Source organism: Rhopalosiphum maidis, chromosome 2, assembly GCF_003676215.2.
Source record: "Rhopalosiphum maidis isolate BTI-1 chromosome 2, ASM367621v3, whole genome shotgun sequence".
NCBI classification, from domain to species: Eukaryota; Metazoa; Arthropoda; class Insecta; order Hemiptera; family Aphididae; genus Rhopalosiphum; species Rhopalosiphum maidis.
In genome coordinates, this window is record NC_040878.1 from 18,031,663 (window position 1) to 18,053,671 (window position 22,009).

The 22,009-nt window shown below is 28.5% G+C and overlaps 1 protein-coding gene across 1 annotated transcript; it reads right to left on the minus strand.

Annotated features, from left to right (window-relative positions):
• Positions 1-11,788: 11,788 nt before the first annotated feature.
• Positions 11,789-16,637, minus strand: LOC113553277 (deoxynucleotidyltransferase terminal-interacting protein 1). Its single transcript, XM_026956525.1, has 8 exons — positions 16,329-16,637; positions 16,024-16,224; positions 15,750-15,962; positions 15,488-15,673; positions 14,823-15,001; positions 13,481-13,628; positions 13,291-13,372; positions 11,789-12,454 (listed from the first exon to the last, which is right to left on the minus strand). The coding sequence occupies exons 1-8, from the start codon at positions 16,497-16,499 to the stop codon at positions 12,252-12,254; spliced, it is 1,383 nt and encodes a 460-aa protein (XP_026812326.1). The 5' UTR covers positions 16,500-16,637; the 3' UTR covers positions 11,789-12,251.
• Between the last annotated feature and the right edge of the window lie 5,372 nt (positions 16,638-22,009).

Sequence of the window (22,009 nt, forward strand, 5' to 3'; positions counted from 1 at the left end):
AAAGGTAGATTATACGCAGATCCTTAAGCTTTTTATTTTATTTTTGAAAAAAATACAATATAATATGTTTATGTAATTGCAATCATTTTAGTCAATTATAAAATTATATTTTCACGAAAAAAATCGATTTTATATTGTAGTGGTTTTTTATCATTTTAAAGACTACGTATTAAATATTTAATTAGATCACTCATTAAAGGTCCTATAATTCCCTATCCCTAATAATTAATATTGACCGATAATAGAATACTTTTCTAAAATTTGATTGTATATAATATAAATATGAGATTTCGAATTAATTGTTTTATGTGAATTATATAAATATTTAACATTTATATTAACCTCCGTTAACACAAAAATGTTGGGCTTTTATATTCTGCTCGTCTAAACTTTTAATAACAACCAATGTGTATAAATTAATTGTTTTTCTAAATGAAATCATATGAAATAAAAATTATAGATTTGCATTGGAAAAATTAAAAAAAAAAACATAAAGAAATCATTACAAGCATTTATTGTAGGATAAAAAAAAGTTTTTTTTAATGTGGTGTTAAATTTTAACGCTTCTATCTAAGTACAGTTATCTATATATAAAAAAAATGTCAAACAAAAAAATTGACTTATAAATTGTGAACTGTATCCAGTTAAATAGATTACACTGTAAGACTGCTGTAATGCGTTACATATCTATACAGTTTAATGCGGCTATTGTGCATTGCTGCAGTATATCAGGGGAGACCAACATTTATACTGTGAACATCGACCGAGAGTAAAATATTTTCTCTGATTCTTTCCCGAGCAGATCGACTTGAACATTAAAATTGATAAAACTATAGTGTATTGCCTTATAATATGTTCTTGTATATAATTAAATATTGAAAATCCAACAAATCCATGTAGTTATATGTAAAAAATCGAAATAATAATTTAACAATAGTGTATTTTTGAAGCTGGTACCTACACTTTACTCATCGTTTCTCTTTAAGAAAAAATAAAATATTCCCACTAAACATGTTTTAAACTAATATTTTGTAAATAACTAGTATTTAAAATCGGTTCTAGTTGATAGTTTAATACTTATGAGAGGGGAAGGGTCAATAGTGAAAAATTATCAATACTTTTCAAATAATTGTGATAAAAAACATTATGGAAAAACGAAAATAAATACGCAAAAAACCTGCTATTTTTGAAAAAAAATTGTTTGTTGTTTATCCAGTTTATTGTAATTCAACATTAAATAAACATAGAGTAACAGTATAGATGTTAGAAAATTCATCAAATTTTTTCTATATTATCATTTTATAGACATAATCCCTACAATATTCAAAATATTTTAGTTCTGTTAATGCTTTTTATATATTATATTTTTAAATCATCTCCTTTTTTCAGATTTATGTATGATAACATTTTGTTATTATTATATAACATTAAAAAGAAAAATCTATAATATATTATGATTGAACGGTAAAAAATGCCATTAAGGGGTATCTCGTGATATGCTGCAGAAATAAATTGTCATTTCGATTATATTACAAAACAACAAAAAAAAATCGATATTTACAAAATACAGTGAGCCAAACAAATTGCACCGGTAAACACGATTTGTAATGATATTCTAACATAGATATTATAATATATTACAGCATGCTGTATACCATTCTAAACATTATCAAACGAGAATTGGAACTTTACATAGGTACATACTTTGGAAAAGTGTGCTTAATTATATCCCGTGATGGCAGTTTACACATGGTTATACTGACAACTGTTGTGTTATAATTCTCCCATTTACATATAATAAAATACATATTATTCGATTTTAATGCTGTTACGATCACAAGCATTTTTAATACGAATCTTTGTATACTTTTCGTGTTGGCGTGAGTATAGTAGATAATAAGTAAGAGGTATAGTAAATACCTGTGACCACATTCTATTAGGTATATTTAATTTTTTACTGTACAGATTTTAAGAAATAAGCTGTATGAGGATTCTTATTTCTTAGTAGACTCGAATGGATAAAAAAAAATCATTCAATTACAAGTTTATTGATAATTCGATAGAAAATGGCAGTTTTAGGTCTATGAAAAATAATAATTTCTACGGATAGACAATAACAATATCTAAACTAATTCTACAGACACCAAAAACAACATCCAAATATAAGTTCATACTTATACATAAGTAACGGTGAAGCGATAATTTGATATCAGTTAAGCAATTATTATAGGCAAAATCAAATTGTGATTATAAGTCGGTACTGACAGACAACTATTACATACACCCGGCGGCCGGCGGGCTTCTAGCGAATAACAATCAAACTTTAACGTTTAATCTTTGACTACCACTGTACACACAAATAGCGAAGAGCTCCAACGATCAATCGGCGTTCTACCGGCTGATTTAGTCCCGCGGCGACGACACTCGGACAATACCTATACCGGGCGAGCCAGACAGTATTTCCCGACGCAGCGTAGATCCTGCCGTGATCACTTCCGGTTAACAGTGCCAGTGTTTCCAGGTGCTCCGGCGACCCACTTATTTTATACCTACATCAGTGAACATAGTTATAAGCAAATGTATTTGAATATTTATTACACAATTATCCACTTTTTATAGCTTAGGTTTCAATTATTTTTGGTGCATAATAAAGGTTGACTTATAATTTGCGTGGGTTTTAAAAACATATAGTATAATTATTTATACAGAATATACGTAGGTACTTTTTTCATCATTAAGATTTTTAATTGAAGAAATCTATGTTAGTGCAAGACATGTTAAGTGTTTCATTGCTGTGTAAAATACATTAGTAGCTTGTGGATTTCATCATAATATATATTAAACTGCTTATATAGTTTTAAAAGTTTTAAAATTAACATAGTAAATGAAAATTTAATATATTGAATTTTAAATTATTATATCTATTATTTATACTACTATGTCTTCATCATATTGAAAAAACTATAAAAATTTTGTTTAAGAATGAACTAATATTGATCGCTGATGAAAAAAAATTGTCGTGAAAAATAATTTGAAATGAATTTATTAAATTATGTTAAATAAAATGTCCTATAGCTAAATACTATATTTTTCAAATGTTTAAAAATAAAATAAATCGTGTCAATGCAACTTCGATCCTACTTTAACAGTTTCTAGTCAAAAATTGACTAAACTATTGTAAGTTATATGAAATCAGATTTTTAAAGGATACATTTTATAACAACCTTGAGTGGTAAAATCCTAATTTCAAACACGCGATATACCTATAGTTATGCAATTCTTCGTATGCGAAGATTTAATGCTTATACAACCAGAGCTGGTACAATGGAACAGCATGGAATCATTTTTAATACAAATTGCTCGAGGACTAACGTGATGATTATAAGTGGTTTAGAGTATGAACTATACAGCAGAAAATAATCTTGCGCCAATGATTTGAATCAAAAAATAGCTAAGCAATCATACTTATATACACAAGCCAAAATTTTATCGATTAGTCCAACGATGCGATAGGTATAAGAATTGTAGTATAACTATTCATATATTTCAAACATATAACAATTAATATCTAAATATGTTTTAAACTATATTAATTGTTCTGTTTTTAAATTTCAAAAATAATTAGAAAATACTCCGTATAATATGTTATATTATTATTTATTTTATATATACCTTTCTATATGATTTTTACGTTGCCCAAAAGTATCACTGCACACGTGTATACGTCCGTACATAGACTATAATTTATAACTTACTATATCTATAACTATATTAACGATATTAGTACGAATATAATGTATCTATATATCTTATATATATATAGATACGGCGATTACAGCATGAGAAATTCGGTAAAATACAACATCTTTTATGCCGAAATCGACGACGCAGTTCATTACGATGTTCGTTTATTATAAACACACGCTCATTTCCGCATTGTATTATGCTGTCCCTATCGAGCGGTCAGAATTTGAAATCCTGCATCCTGCTGTGCCGATCAATGGTCGTGAACGCCTGCTCGACTTTATCGTCAACACAATCAACGCAGAGTATATGACCGATTCACGCGAGCAGAATTCACATCCTACGTGCACAGTAACATTATGTCATTTAGTTTATAACGACTGTGATGCATATTACAACAATAATTGATTTTAGACTGAGCTAGGTCAAAGTCATTGTAATGGTAGACGTAGGTCCAACATAATGTTGTGTAAACGGTTAGGTTATGTTGACGGTGACCGGTTTACTGAACCGCGTTTTAGAACACGTCGGAAACAACGACGCACAAACATTATATTATTATTTCTCTCGCAGCGTTTTAGGAAAAAATAAATAAATAAAGGTTAATCGAATAAAACACGACGCCGATGACGACGGTTCGTAAATAAAACAACTACCAATATAATATGTGTGTGTGTAATACTATAATGCCTACTCGTATACGCCACCGGTCCGATAAAAAAATCGACGCACGTTTACTTTGATGGTATTAATAATACATATACCTATGTCCTATACGATATAGTACTGCCCTGCATTACACCTATACACTATGTATTGATACAAGTGAATAGTGAAAAATCTATAAAAGAGTTAAGAGACTTTATAGAACTAATATATGATATGTAGAGGTATTTCTATATTACTATTATTATTATCATTATTATTCTAACCGGCGGTGAAAGATAATTCGATATAAATACATTTTTTCTTTATATACATATATAAATACACGACGAGCGATGGTTGCTGCAGATGCGATACGAAAGGGGTGCGTTTTCATCTGATGATGTGTGTAACGGTTAGATTTATCTTATTTTTGTTCATTCTCTTAACGAACTCTCCGTCTATCAGTTGATTGCGGTTTCGTTTTGTCTCATCCGCAACACGCGCGTGCCATTCACCAACGAAAACGAGACTTTTATGCTTGAAATATATAAATATATATATATGTATGTATGTACACATCACATAAATACGACAATGCGAAGAAATAGATGACCCCCTCCCCTCTTATATCTAAACATTATAATATATAAAACAAAATGTTGACAATACACGCTGACATTCGTCTTCGCGATGGTGTAAATTCGTATTTTATTTAGCGTTTGTATGATTCATAATGTATAATATATTTTTATATAATATAATATGTGTATGAACGAAAACAAGCAAAGAACATACGCAAAGTTTTTGCCAATTTTCAATTTTGTAACTCGTTAAAAATCAACTTCAATATGGTATTGTAAATTTTTATTTTAATTAGTGAACACCGTGTAATAAACAATACTCTAACGACAGCTGAAATTCAATAAACACGCGAAATAATAACAAAGAAAGGATGATCTTCAAAAAAGTCAACAATTTAATTAGGTAGGTATACGACATTTTAAAAAAGTGCTTCTTGATTTTATGTGTACAGCATTTCAACAAGTTCACTTATGCAATGGGCATATATACCCAATGAAAACTGTCCTTTTCAGGACCACCGACAATACAAACCTACTTTTAATTCGGTAATAGTTATGTACGTTTCCCCAGTCCCTCACACACCTATCAATTTTCGCAAATTTTGTTTTGACATTATTTAGTACTTAGTACGTCATTTGTTTGTATCTATTTGAACACACACAGAATTTGTTTGATGTCAGTTCACCTCGGAAAATCGGTATTCCGTGTGAGAGGCTGGGGAAACGTACGTGTAATAATATTGGTAAACAAATACTAATATGTGCGGACAACCGACCTTATCTAAATGAGGGAAACCCAGCGCCAAATCACGCTATCACATAGACGCTATATAGATAATAATAAGAGTGTCAAGAAACAACCGAATTTACGTGCACATCACCAGCATCCTCTCATATTAGAATTTTTAAATTTATTTTATTTTTTGTTTATATCAAGCATATTATAATTAACATGCGGGCGTTGTATACGTCAATCATACCCCTGAATATTCGTATTTCGGTTTTTGTATAGGTTAATATAGTAAGCCTGGTAAAAATATCTTAGAATATTTATATCCCCTCCACCAAATTAAATAAAATAAATACAAATATCCTTATCTGATATCTTTAACAGGAAAATCGTATTACCACTCCCACTCTCGGAGATATAGTTTGCCCATCGTACACTATGAATTATGTATATTTAATAAAATATTTTGAAATTCCAAGTATTTTGTTTTGGGGAGGGACTGGGGATACGTACGAATCAACGGATAGCGATCGAGTTTCGAGATAAGTCGTATAAATACATGCTACATAATGGTTTAGAAAAATTTGAATGTAAGAATTTTTGATATGTGGGCAACTACTTAGCACAAGTATAAAAGTATTCAACACCTAAAAGAGTATATAAACAATTCTAAGAGTCCAGAAGAATACCTGCAGATACCAGTGACCAATGAAAGCTACTTAAAAAGCTCTTACCACATATACACGACAACAAAATTACCAACAGCAGCAGACTCTCGGCAAGCATCAAGCGCTTATCGAGACTACCGTGGAAAAATCCCTAATTAGTTTAGTTTAGTTTAGTGAGTATGCTTGTTCAACCATTTTGTTCAGATGATGAATCATTTTTTTTTTCTTATTGAAAACGTTATGACTATTATTATTAATAAGTTAATAATAATAATAATAAAAAAAAAAGTAACAGAGAGAATCAATGTACATTATTATATTTTGAAAATACTTTTTAAAAAGGAAATAGGTACCTACAACTTATAAACGAAAAAACACATACAAATTATTATTACCTATATAATATAATCAATCTTGTTACGTCTGTCGGTTCAATTATTATGATTATTATATCATAATGTATCGTAGTATACTCTCGTCGACTTATAGCGCACTGTGTACACCTACCTATTGAAGAGCTGTTGTCCGACATTCCAACAACAATCAGATATTCTGAGTAATATTTATTTTGATACAAATAATATTACATTATGACGCAATAAAATAAACCAACAAGTCTCTGAGGTTTATAAATCAACGTCATCGTTTAGCTAATTAGCGGTGTAATTTTAGAAACACGACGCAAAAATGCAGAATGTTATAATTAACAACGTCTAATAAGGATCAATACTACTCGTATACAACAGTAAACAGATATTACGTATATACATGATAGTAATAACAGTAAAGACACTTACGTGTATTGATATCTTCCGCTAAATACAAATCAATTTGAATCGATTAAGAGTTAAGACCGATATGTCATCACACGGTTCGACCGTCCGCATGAAATTCACGGGCAAATCGCAATTGCCTGACAAATCTACCCTGCTAAATAATATTATTATATGTGTGCTACGCAGCCTACGCCACCACCTATAATTATAAAGAATATATAAAATCTTTCCGACGCGTGGTACACCCTTGTCCGTTGATCCTATGATTTATAAACTGTAATTTCATGATATGAAGTGTATGTTGGCTGTAATCAGGCCCGGATTAATACAATCGTAGGCCCTAGGCAAAGCCGTAGCTGGAGGAGGGTCCAGAGGTCCGGACCCCTCAAGATTTTTTTAAAAATAGAAATATTTTATAGTGATGAATAAAGTTAATTGACTATAAATTTGAATATTTCTTTATCCCTCGTATTAGGGAGGCCAGATATAAAATACGAAAATACGGGACAAAGATAAGAATTTTTTTATTATGAATAAACATCTATTTTTGATAAAATGCTTAAATATTTAAAGTCTTTAATCTTAATAATAATTGATAACTAACAAATGTAACTTCCTAAAATCATATTTTTTGGATATTTAATCACAATTTTAAAAATTATAAATATTTTTTTGTACTTATAACTTTATAAGTATAAACTATTACTAATTGTTTATCATAATAATTTAGCAAAAACATCATTATTCTACAAATGCATAATTATATATGACATACATTTACTTCGTAGACCGTAATTGATATTTAGTACAGATAAATGAAAATTAAATTTTTAATTTTATTTACATATTTTCTATTATATGAAAATAGTCATATTTTTAAAAAACGGGACAACATAGCGTCCCGGAAGCATATGTCGGGACAACGGGACAGACTTTTGAAATACGGTACTTTCCCGTTTTATACGGGACGTCTGGCCACCCTACCTCGTATTGAAGTATTAAACTAGATAATTGTAACAAAAAAAATAGTAACCACACATTTTATATTTGTAGGCCCCAAAAATGTTCGTAGGCCCTAGGCACAGTGCCTAGTGCCTATGCCCTAATACGGCCCTGGCTGTAACAAAAAAACGAATGCGTCTTATTAGTAGCCGCCAACTAGCCAAGTAGTTGCATAAAAATGCGTGGTTAGTATATAAATTAATAAAGTATAATTATAAGTATCGCATGTTTCTAAGATAACACCTTAAAATACGAAAATTTAAATAATTACAAATAAAATACAGCATATACACATTATTTCAGGACAACATAGTTTGACAAGTTTATTAAAATTATGAAATTGAGCTAATTAAGTTAAGTGATCTTTGAGAATGATTACTATACGTTAATAATTAACAAAATATAATTAACTTGTAAAAATTTAAAGGTAATTAAGATAATATTAACCTAAAAAATAAGTTTTTTTTACATTTTTTTTTTTTTTTTAATACCACATAATATATTATATGGGTCACGCCATAGGTACGTATAATAATATTGGGTAACTTTAATTGTTTTCCAATTACAAATTAATACTTCGTTAAAATGCATCTTATATACTATATACCTATTCCTTCTTATTAAACACCAGCAACCACAATATTGGTAAGCTACGCGCTTAATCAAATTAATGCTTTTCAACGGAGTTATACTTAGGTACGATATTTTATTGAAAATATTTTCCAGCCACATTAAATCATATTGATTTTGACATTCGCTAGTTGGAGATCGTATAAATATAAATGATTTTTGTATGATCTAATAGGATGCGTTGATAATAATTCGATCTGTTTGAATTTAATTTTCGGTTGGTTTTCGGAATAAAATTATTTGACTTCGATTGGTTTAGGCAAAAGTGTATAGGTAATCATTTTGGGTTAAATTATAAATCATAATCAACACACATAGGTATTCTAGTGCGGGGTAGACCGAAGCAGGCACGTACACAAAAAAAATTTCGGAGGGGGTTTACAAAATTTAGCAATACAAATTGTGCCGCACCGTAATAAAAAAAATTTTTCCCTCGTTAATCAAAAATTTTTCTGGGGGGGGGGTGTTGAACCCTCCCCCCTGTATACGTGTCTGGACCAAAGCGTAAAAAATGTTAGTAGTACAGCAATACTAAAAATACTTGATGGGTAGGTACATGCTAATCATAAATTATAATATATTGTGTGATAATGTGTACCTACCTACCTATATTCCGCGTGAGGTACGATTTTGCGTGTTGGCAGCGGTACCCAGCGGAGGATGTTTCAAAATAATAACGACCGGAAACGGAAGTATAACAACAACAACGACAATAATAATAATAATAGCAGTAATTAGAATAATATAATAATAATTGAAAATATGATTAAAATTATGAATTATATTGAATGGCAGAGCCGTTCGATCTGTTGAGAAAAAATCGCGTGTTTGGCCAAGTTAACGGGATAACGACAAAAAAATCCGATCGAAAGGCGAGAGCACAGCAGTCTCGCAGTCTCGCTACACTGCTGCAGCTCGCGCACAATATTCATTACCTATAATATTATGTTATTATTATTTTCGTTGGGATTTTAAGCACTGTTTTAAGATTACGCGCGTGTGCCCGACACTGTGTATATCTATTATATTAAATCGCGGTGTTAACTCGGTGCAGCCGCTCACTCCGAATTACGCGTATTGACAACCTCGAGTTAGATATTATTATAATATTATAACACCGAGAAACTCTCTGCGGAAAACCGCCGTTGCAACGATATTAATATTATTATTGCGTGTGTTATTAATTTATAAACACCTGACCCATTACGGCGTGTACGCCTATGTGTGGATATATATGTATATCACTTCAGTGTTTGTCTATCTACTTAAAACTGAAATCGTTAGAAAAACACACGACGTCCGTAGACGCGCATTGGCGACAGAGGTGGTATCGGTGTGGGGGAGGGGTGTAAATGGGTACATTCCGCAACACCTAATTAGCACCCGCAGATGTTTGGCGAATATCAATATTTTAGTAATTTTTCCAACATCAACAAAACAGTGCAGGTGGCCTGTGGAGAAGGGGTGTTGGAAGCCTCCGTAGATCTGCGAGGGTTTAATAATTTAGCACTCCCTGAATTTGCACTATGCCTGTGCTCGTGCACGCGTAATATACCTACATATAATATTATTTGGGTTAACATTTTAAATAGATGGGTAGTTTAAAACTTTCGACATTCAATTTGCGTCTGATATGAATTATTCATCGATCTGTTTTTTTTACGTTTTTTACGAAAAAATAATTTTATTTTGTAAATATTATTAGTGAAAAATAGTTTCCTAACGTGACTGATCAGTTATGCACGCGTCGTATGCACCGATACGTCATTTTGTTTAAAAAAAAACGAGCCAATAACTTTTTTCTGCATTTCGATGAATTTCTAAAACTTTGTCCCCGGGTCAGGGGTCGGGTATTCGCAACACACATAACGTTACCTCTAGAAACTCGCTATCTACAAGACTTTAAAGTTTAAAAGAATTAATATTTCACAAAAAATGCACACTCTTTTTTGATAGATATTAGATCATTTATTTATTTATGTGTGACTCGGGGCCTATACGATAGGTGCAAGTATTCTCGGGTAATGTGTTTCCTACAAAATACTTATGAATTCATAACGAAAGATCAAACGTTGATGACTTTAAAATCATTAAAATATAACGACCTAAACATTTTAAAGTCATAATAGTACCAAGACAAAAAACAATACTTTTTCTAATTAATTTTACGAATCAAAAATGTTGACACTAAATAACAAAATACTGCAAAAATAAGTAGGTATCCTATATGATTCTATTATTATGATACATTTTATTGATATTTAATTTGATATGTTTAAAAACACAAATATTTTGACAAATAAGTACTTATAGGTTCAAAACTTAATTCAAATAATCTTTAGTTTAAATTAATTTTAATTGTGAAATTCATTATCAATTCATGAATCGTAAAAAAAGTATTGATTTTCTTTCAATTTATGGAAATTAGTTGAAAAAATGACCCACAAAATTTAAATTATTAAAATTATTATACTGAATGAAGTGATTAATAATCACCACAAATAATCAATTTATCAATTGAACCTGTTTGTTTCACCGTTGATTCTTTTTACAATACAATTGTAGTTTAAATTACATTATAGTAATGTATACATGGGCGGGTTCGAGTAGACAGTATTTTCCACCAGGGTAGTGGCACTGTTCATTTTCTTCTAATCAATAAAAATTTAAAACTATTTACATTTTGTTCAAAATATCCTCATTACAATTTAACACACCAATAACAGTAACCAACTTAATAAAATACAGTTGAAATCTACTTTACAAAAGGACTTCCTTATGTTTTTTAATATTCATTTTATCAAAATTAAATCATTATTTAAAATATTTTACACGTCTTAATGGTAATGTAGGTACAAATCATTTATTTTATTTAAAATGCTACACAAATGGTCAACAGATAAAGAATACAATTTTTTTAAATATATGTATACATACATTTAATGACATGACAAAATCATTTTTTTATCCATTATAAATATCTTATTAAAATCAATAGTTGATAGATATTTCTATAGGTATTATGAGTATTTGCTAAATATTTTTAAGACAAGTGTTTCTCAAAGTATTTAATATTTCTCATATTTTTCAATGGCTTTAATTAAAACAACACTATTGATCACTTTTTAACACTATTATAGAATTATATTAGTCACTAAAGAGGATATCTGACTTACATATTATATAATATAATTAAAACACTATTTTGCATGAAATAAATTAAGATCATAATATAAATAATAATAATGACAACATATCTAAATATTCTAAAAATATAAGAAACAATAATCACAACATAATACAGTTTCACACAATTCTGCATAGTACAGTTGATTAGAATAAAATTAATTTATTATATAACTATATAATTAGGGAAAATATTTAATAATTAAAACATATGACTAGACTAGAGAAGACTAGAATAAACGTTGAAAGTCTAAAAAAAATTGCATTTTTTTTAACAGAACAAATATTACATTCCAAACTGTGTGTTATTAGCTTGACTGCTATTAGGCATGAAATTGTTTTCAGCAGCTAAAAGCGCAGTGAGGGTGGAATGTGTGGTTGCCAATCCTGTATTATTGTTCGGCGATGAATGTGGAATTTCATTGTGCTGTGGTAATCTTTCACCATATTCGAGCATATTTAATGCTTCAGCAAGTGTTGTTGATGTTCCTAATTATTACAAACATAAATCAAAATATTTTAAATAGTTAAATTTATTATTAATATTGTCTACAAAATTATAAATTATACCATTGTTGTGATTATATAAATTTAACAAAGTAAAATTGTGTTCCGCATAATTGTTACAATTACCCACAATGTAATGGAGCAAGAACGCAATATAGCAGCATATGTTTGTAGAATGACACTATACGGATGTAATAGTTGTATATTAAATAAGGTATAGCAAAATCCACTTGAAAATTTTGAGGTGAAGTGAAGGAGAAGCTGATATAGAATTTACACAAAGGGTTGTATAGAACGGTGAACAAATAAAAACATACTTAAAACAATTAAAATAAAATGATGGATTACATATGCATGAATTAATTTGTAGAATAATCATAAAGAAAATAGATGGAAAAAAAGACAAAGAATGATATCCAAGGTAGGACTATCAAGTTTCATTGGGTTGAAGGGAATAGCAGGTAACATAAAAGAGTGGAGAAAGTATGGAAAACTGCAAAACCAACTTTAGGAACTATATATATTAGGGTAGGTATAAACAAAGTATATTTAAATATTGTATTTATAAAATATTAAACAATATATTACAGCATAGTTGTGTTACTTATATAACCATTTAGTCCGTGATCTTCTTTATCAACTAAGAATGTATGTTGCATTTTTCATTGATAATAATATAATATTATCACATAAATATTACATAATTAAGTGACGTATTATAATTTATTGGAGTTCTTTTATAAGAAACACCAACTATTATTTTTAATATTTAACTTTTTATTTTTGAAAAAATTAAGATTGTAAAATAATAATAATACCTGAGATGATGATACTACTAGATTCTGAATGAGATTGAGTGATTGAAGAATTTGTATTTTCATTCAAAGTTATACTGCACACCTACAAAATAATTGTATGTTAAATAAGTATAATAAGTATATGCATTTATCATTAACCAATTATTATAAATTAGTATGTATACAAATAGGTATAATTTTATTCTCATACAGGTTGTTCTTCAATTTCGCCATTTTCAGTGATAATAATTTGTTGATGAGACTGCATTTCTGGAGGTTTATTGAGAATCATAGTGGATCTTACTTTGTTCAATATAAACTCTGGTAATTCAAAACCTTTGAGTTCATGAGGATTATTTCTAAAAACAAATAAAATTATAAAAATGTAAAAGTTTGTATTGTTTAGGTATGTTGTATGTTAGTAGGATAGGTTAATAGTTTAAGTAGGTAAAAAACTAAAAAATAGCTAAAACTCAAGAGAACCTGATGAAAACTATAAAAATATTGCTGAATAAAGGTAAATAAAACAGGTATACAATTAACAAAGCAAAAGTATACATTTACAATCAACAGCACACAACAAAGAAGTTGAAATAAAATCAGTACATATTTCAATATTGGAAAAAGTGAAATATTTTAAATTTCCTACAGTAAAAGCAAATGAAAGGCAAAAGAAAGACTTATATCGGCCAACAAGTTATAGTTTAAACTAATGCTTCTGTTTAAATTGAACATTTTATGATTTTAAAATAAGAAACAATTATTTTAATTTATTCACAATATGTATAAAAAAAACACCTGATAATGATTGATTATAACTTATATAGTATACCCTCTTCTGCTTTTTCTAAAACTACAGTATTGACCAAGAGGCAAACTTTGTTGAAATTGTTTCTTTAATACATATGTACAACAGAGCAAATTTGTGTTCAGCAATTTCAATTTTGTATAGTAAACTTCAATAATATAGTGAATTGACCTATAATTTATCTTACATTTAAGAATATTATTTGTGTTTTGTCGTGGAATTTTTATGATATTTTAATTTTATAAACGAATTATGATAATTTTTAAATTGTTATATTTTACATACTCATAACTTGCTTAATAATTAAAAAACATAAAAATCATAAATAAATGCCGATACTGTTCTTACCTTAAAATTTTATAAAAGGATAATTCACTCTATCATTAAAGCTTGCAGCATACAATTGGAACTGCTGAACACAAATTTAATATATTGTATTATGTAAGACAGGTACAACACGTCAATAAGAGTGGTATCCACTTAATAAGAACTTTTTTCTAATAATCATACATTTATTTTAATTTATCCAAGATAGAATTTTAAGTACAGAAATTATTTCAATAAGTTTTTCATATGAACTAAGTGAAACTTTTTGAAAATTTAAATAATTAATAACTATACTAATATTTTTAATTTTATTTATTTTGATAAGACTATCAAAATTCCTTAATATTTCGGGTATTTAATAAAATAACAATTGTATTCATTATTGATAATCATCTCTGAATTAAAAAAAAATTATTACTTCTGATTCACAGTGCTCAATATTGATTGCACATCATCCAATAATAGTATTGAAGTTGCATTTACAGATGTAGGTGGTGGTAAAACGAACATTTTTTGTTTCATAAGCCAATCACGATCTTCCATATCAATAGTATATTGAAATAGTTCTGGATGTTTATTGCCCATACGACCTCCTCTCTGTAAAAATATTACAAATTCCTTAAATGCTTGAATTAAAGATAGTATTAAGGAGATTCAATACCGTGATTTTCTGTTTTTGTCTAACGCACGCACGACATAGGATTTTAGACAGATCCTTTGCCAATCATAACAATTGATCCAATGAAATGATAAGAATTCTAAAAACAGATTTGAATTTGTCATTGAGTCTACTTGAAATTGACTTTCTCCAAAAATTGAAATATGGCAATTTTTAATTACTCTTTTTTAACATAATTTTTTTAGGAATTTGGAGGAAAATATCAAAGCTGTGAGAAAGTCAATTCCAAATAGACTTGACGAAAAATTCAAATCTGTTTTCACAATTCTTATTGCTTCATTAGATCAATTGGTATGTTTGGTAAAAAACATCTCTAAAATACTATATCACGCAACAGACAAAGACAGAAAATCATGGGATGGAATCCCCTTAAATTAAACAGCATAAATAATAAAAAAATATACCTTGTTTGCAGCTCTAGTAGCCAATACAAATAATGTTTGAGAATGAATTTTCACTGGGTCCCAAGTAGACTGAAATCTATGAAATTTTACCAATGGTGTTTGAGATGATGTTTGTTCAATTTTAGGAGAAAGATTGTTTTCAGCCTCTTGAACAGGTGGCTCTTTACGTTTCAGTAGAGATCTGTTCTGTAAATAAAAATAATTATGTATCATTATTATATTATTTAAGTTTTACTATACTTAATGTAAATGGTTTATTTACTTTGGAATGTTGTTTTGCAAACCGTGATTCAATTAACATGTCTGTAGTTTGTGCAGTATTAAATGGTGAATTACTACCTGACAACGGTGGATTTGAATACATTAACTTTGCCTCATCTAACATTGTTCGACATACTTCTCTCACATGATCTTCAGTAACACAATTTGAACCCAAATTATTTTTAACATTGTCAATAGCCAAGCCAAAATATGACTGAAAAAATTATTTTCATAAGCATATTACGATAATAAATAAATAAACAGTTAATACTTACGGTCAGGTATTTTTTAATAACGTTATCAATATCCTTATTGATTGAGTTCTGTAAATTTTGCCGTAGCAGATCCAAAGATTTTGCAGCGTTTACTAAATTCTTTGCACGCATCTTGGCAGCTTTTGTAGTAGCTTTATCGTTACCATTAGCAACATCGATTATATTAGCAAGTGTTACTTGGCGCATATTGAACGTACTTTTCTACAAAATAAAATAAAAACTTATGAATTATACCTAATAAGTACACAATATTAGTGACACAGTCAATATGGTTAGACCGCTCAACAAAACCATTGGACACATACCCATGGGACAAAATTGTCGCTGGTAATCACTTCCAAATCAAATACTGGAGCTTGTCGAACAAGAGGTACAGGCTTTGAAGACCTGTGAAAATTGGTAGGCTGTTGGGTCACCATTTGTTGTATTTGCTGATCATCGCTTAAGTGTTTTATGGGGAGTTTATGAACAACCATTTTATAACGACAACAAAGTATACAGGACCGTTAAAACGCGTTTAATCTAAAAAAAAATCATTGATTCGACAATATTAAGACAATACTCGTTTACCAAACATTAGAAATCGGAATTGAGAACATCTTACATTTATTACAACAGTGTTAATAAAATAATGATATTATTTTTATCAATGTTTTCGTGGGGAACTTACTAGTAAAAATCGAAAAATAGAAGAATATCGATAGTAAGTATTTTTAATTCGTAAACTATCGATAAAAGTAAAAAGATAGGTAATGTTTTTTAATGATATTTTACACTTTTTATACTTTTTTATTGATTTAATGGATAATACTGATGATAGGTATACTAAATTAATTATTTTACTTTGTTACAGTATACAATAATTTTTAAAAACTCGTAAATTTTCCACGGTCAACAATAGATAGTTGATATTATTTATTGCTTAATTTATTTCGTTAAAAAAAAATTATTAACAGCAGAATCAAACAACTATTATTATTAAACAGAAGCAGCAGCAGCAGCAGCTGCATAGGTAGTGAATAGTCCGTGCGTGACCTGATGTAATCGTCTGGTTAGTTCGATTTTAGTAGTGCACTAGTGCTTAGTGCTGCTATTGCTCTCTACAACTTCACTATCTAATTCACAATTCACGATATTTTAAATAATATCGATATCACTATCATATGTTAATGACCAACAATGTTTGGAACCAATCAAAAACGAGGTATTTTTCGTGGGAAATTTAACTTTTTCGTTTTATAATAATTAGGTTATAGTCACTAATTAAGATATAATAATATATGGCTATACTTTTAGTGTAGTAGCTGCAAAGAGAATCAATAGAAGTTGCTGTGTGTTTAATTTCCCACATACTTCTTAAAGATATTGTAAGCATTCTTAGCTACATAGGTAATAGCATTGATTATAAATACGACCAAAATAAATGGCGAAATTATTAATATAAATACAGTAACTGAAGTAATAAGTTATCCTTCTATAAGTCCTTTATCAAAATAAAATCCTGTTATGAATTTAAATCAATCATTAGAAAATTGTTCTATTGTGTATTTAGCTGGAATTATAACTAAGCGATGTATAGAAATGTTCAAGTGTGTTAAATGTGAAGAATCATTAATTCTAACATCACAGTATCTTCAAGATAAAAATCAATTACTTTTATTACATAAATCATACGGCGATGGTAAAAATATTGAAGGGCTTAAAAATCCATCAAAATTAATGATATATATAACAAAAATTTGCTTAGATATTTTTGAAAATCATTTTAATGACATTAAACATGAAAACAAAATTGTATCTCAATTAATGGACAAAACCAAAACTGTTGATAACAACGACGTACTTACTAAAGCCCAATCATGCTACAAACACTATATTTATATGATAGAATTATTGTACAGAGTTAAAATTTATAAGGAATGTAATTGGATAAATTGTGATTTACACAACAAAGGAATTCAACATGTGGCAAAATTGTGGATTTTACAACACAACTAAATTCTATAATTTATAAAATTATGAATAATGTAATTTATAATAATAATGTATGTACTCATTTTTACTTTGTAATTAATTATAATTTGTATATAAAAACAACGATAAGATATACATTTAAGTATTCAATGTCAATTTGGCAAGTATTATACAATAATTATTAAATTATTCCTCATCTGCGATAACAAAAAAAAACGTAAGTTTACTTCCTACTGTTCCAAATTTTAATCTGTTATCAAATTAAATTATACAAATTTAAATTTTCGTGTGTATATTTTTAGTAAATTGTAATCATTTCCTTATTTATAATATCTCACAATTTTCCTGATTGAAAGATGTAAACAGTAAATATAAATCAGTCAAAATCGTATTAAAATTAATATAATTATTAATATTAGCCCGTATCGCGTACGCACAGTCCGTTTCTCCCAGTGTCCCACTCGACCAAATCATTCAAAATAAAAATAGCAAATACCTACGTCGGAGTAGTGACAAGCTACTAAGGTTTAACTTGCACTAAGCACCATCATAGTTATGGCGGCTAAAATAAAATACGAATTTATTAGTATCATTGGTTCTTATCGCCATCTACCGAAAGTCTTATTGTATGCCACCGAAAAACCGTGAGCAATCTATAGTATTTATAATCAATGGTAATAGATACTCGATTTATTATAGCCATTACATCCCATGTAATTATGTGTACAATATTATACGCCACACGGGCTCTGATAATCAGGATACACTTATAGTTCTATAATGGCTATACTTTTATGACTTATCTCCAATGGCCATTGGATATTAATCAATGGTTGGACTGATTTGAGGAACTATAATGAAAACAAATCCTTTTTTAAATATCATAAAAACGACATTACAGTGTCATAAATAATGGCAGCAGTGTGTTTAGGAGGGGCTTAGCCCCCACTCGACAAAAAACCACCGAAAGCCCCCTCAAAAAATAATAATATAATATACCTAGGTATGTCTATTATTCTTATTAAGTATTGAGCCCCCTCACCTAAATATTTTTCCTATTTCCATAACTAAGGTAGAAACTGATATTTTATAAATATGTACAAAGCTAGATAGGTATAATTCAATGCTAATCAAATACTTATCGTATTGTTTGTTATTATTGTTTTTTTTTTTTTAGTTGTGTATAAGTTATCCTAGAATATACTAAAAATCGGTAAGCGTCCTTCTAACTAGGATGTAGGAGCTTATTAACAGAAACATGAATTTAAAATTAAAAAAACACCATAATCGGAATTATATTTTATAACAATGTAAGAACTGTGCTGAAATCGGAAACCACTGAAATGTTTATTGCTGTATCAACAAAACAAGCCGAAATTCGATGAAACTTCAAAGTCTAAATGATCTCGTTGACCAATGAATAATAAATAATAAATAGTGAATATTTAAATAAAAAATTGCCTATTTTGATTTTATTAATATTGTTCTGTGTTAAACTGTTAATGTAGGTATAGATTTCCAATCTTTATGATCTTAATATATTATAAACTTTTTATTGTGGAATATTGCCATTTACACTTAAAGTTTAATTAAAACCTGTTTGCTTGAATTTCAATTTATAATTGTTATACTTACCTTATTTTTAAAATTTAAGTTATGGCAGAATTTTTAGTCGTACATCCGTGGATTTATTCATAAGATAGGTACTTAAATGATTTTTGCTTTGAAATAATACACGCATGAATTACAAAGTAAACAGTTTTAATGAATAAATATAGCTTATTAGTTATTACTGTTATAGTGTTATTGAGATACATGAATAATATTTCTATTGTTTAACTAAATGATAAAACTCACTACGAATAAACTAGTTCTTTTTAACTATACTATTATTATACAATATACAGTATTTACAAATAATTATACTCGGCTATTAAGTTGTTACTTTTAGAATCCGTTCTAATTCATCAAATAAAAACTCGGTAATAAATTACGTTTATTTAATTCATTATTAGTTTAACAGAATAAAGTGATAGATATTATTTTAAAAATATGAAAAACATAAAATAAGTCCAGACTGAATACATAATAGAATTCACTATTACACTATTAAAGTTAAAAAGATAGTTAAAATTATTTTTTAAATCTTTATTAATAAAAAGGAATGTTTTTATGCGTATATGTATAGGCGATTCACAGTCCAGTCGAGTACCGCACTCGTGGTTCTGAAATTTTGTGCATAAGTGATAGGTAATCCTATACACCCAAGGATTCACACCTCGAAGACAAATTATAAAATTTTTAATTAGCTAACTTGTTATTAATATTATTTTTATATATTTTCCAATATTAGTTTCAATACATAGTTACCATCGTTGATATTAAGGTATTTATAAAATAAAAAATTGTTACTGGATTATTTGAGCCAATATGAAAATTGTACTTTAAAAATAAATAAATAAATGGTGGGCAAGTGGATATCGCTCTACTGTATAGTACTATAGTAGATGACACGGCTACGGCGGTAGGTGCTCGGTGAGTCGGTCATCATAATAGAACAACACGAATTTTACTATTTGTACTTATTTTATTGATGATAAACAACGGTACACAATAGCTAGTTGTTAAATGTCACTATGTCAGGTGTTGACGACATAAAAGAAAATACACAATTATGATTTACACGGTCTTACGACAAGGCGACGTTGTCGCCGTTGTTGGTAAGACGGTTCACACGAGAGAGAGCGAGACGACCGGCAAACTTTTTTTATCGGTATTTCAAGAAAAGAAATTTAGAAAAATCAACAATTTCAATGGTCTATAAGACTATAAATAGTTTAAAAAAGTTATAAATATTTTGAAAATTTAATCGTAAATAAATAACGCTAATATAAGCATTTGGTGACAATTTCAAGTATTTACAATGATTCGTTTTTGAGTTACAGCAAAATCAAAAAATCGATTTTGTCAAAAAATGGTTATGCGTAAAAATTCCCGTTTTTCCATTACTTTTTTAGGGTTTTTCCTAACGCTATTGAAAACTACTGGAACTTTTTTACTTTTGACCCCTCAAGTACCAACTAGATTTAATTTCCTTTTCAAAGAGGGGCTGAAGTCAAAAATCAAAGCACACTATTACTACTCCGAACCGTGATGACAGACACGAAAAAAAAATTAAATAATTAAAAAAAAACACACTTCATTGTAAAATCAATACATTCATCATTCCGTTCAGAATCTAATATTTTAAAAAAAGTTGATAATTGATAAATAACAATACAGGTGATTAGCACACATGTATAGAATATATCCAAAACTATGATAGCTAAAGAAAATAGAATAGTTATTATAATTTTGTATTTTCTTAGATCTGTATTATTTTATCTTCTGTCAAAATCACCTAAATGATAGTTAAAAACTATGTAGTTAACATTAAACGGAGGTCAAGACAACCAGAGTAAATCCATTGGTATTGTTAAATTTGACATGGACAATATCATAAGAATATTTTTTAATTCTATATATATTTATATTTCCGTTAAGAGTTATACGGTATCGGGTTTTTATTAAATAAATATGAAACAATCATTATAAAATCAAATTATAGAAACTCAAAATACCTAGTATGTACATATTTTCAATATTTTTACGTAGCTTATTTTTATTAAAGCCACTTTATTATAAGTTTAATTTTTTAATTTAAATCACGTTTGACTTGATACGTATAGCGTTACGTTTCCTTAAATTTTGATGCTTAAAAATACTATATAACAACAAGAAGGCATGTACTTTATGTATTCTTTTTCAGTTTTTAGATGTTAGGTAAAACATTAGCTTGCCACGTTTAAAAAAATCAAACCCATTCATTGTATGTAACATATTTTATTGATATCAAACCATAGTAACTATATAAAATATTTATTTCGTAATTAATTATTACAACTCGCACAAACATACACGACATACGCTAACAGCGAACATTTAAACATTTTAACATTTAATACACATAATA

Bases quoted from the DNA above. Each gene is read 5' to 3' on its own strand.
- LOC113553277 (XM_026956525.1), bottom strand. From the start codon at position 16,499: ATGGTTGTTCATAAACTCCCCATAAAACACTTAAGCGATGATCAGCAA. The intron at 16,225-16,328 runs GTATGTGTCCAA...TTTATTTTGTAG, and splicing joins GCGACAATTTTGTCCCATGG to AAAAGTACGTTCAATATGCG. The intron at 15,963-16,023 runs GTAAGTATTAAC...TAATTTTTTCAG, and splicing joins TTATTAAAAAATACCTGACC to TCATATTTTGGCTTGGCTAT.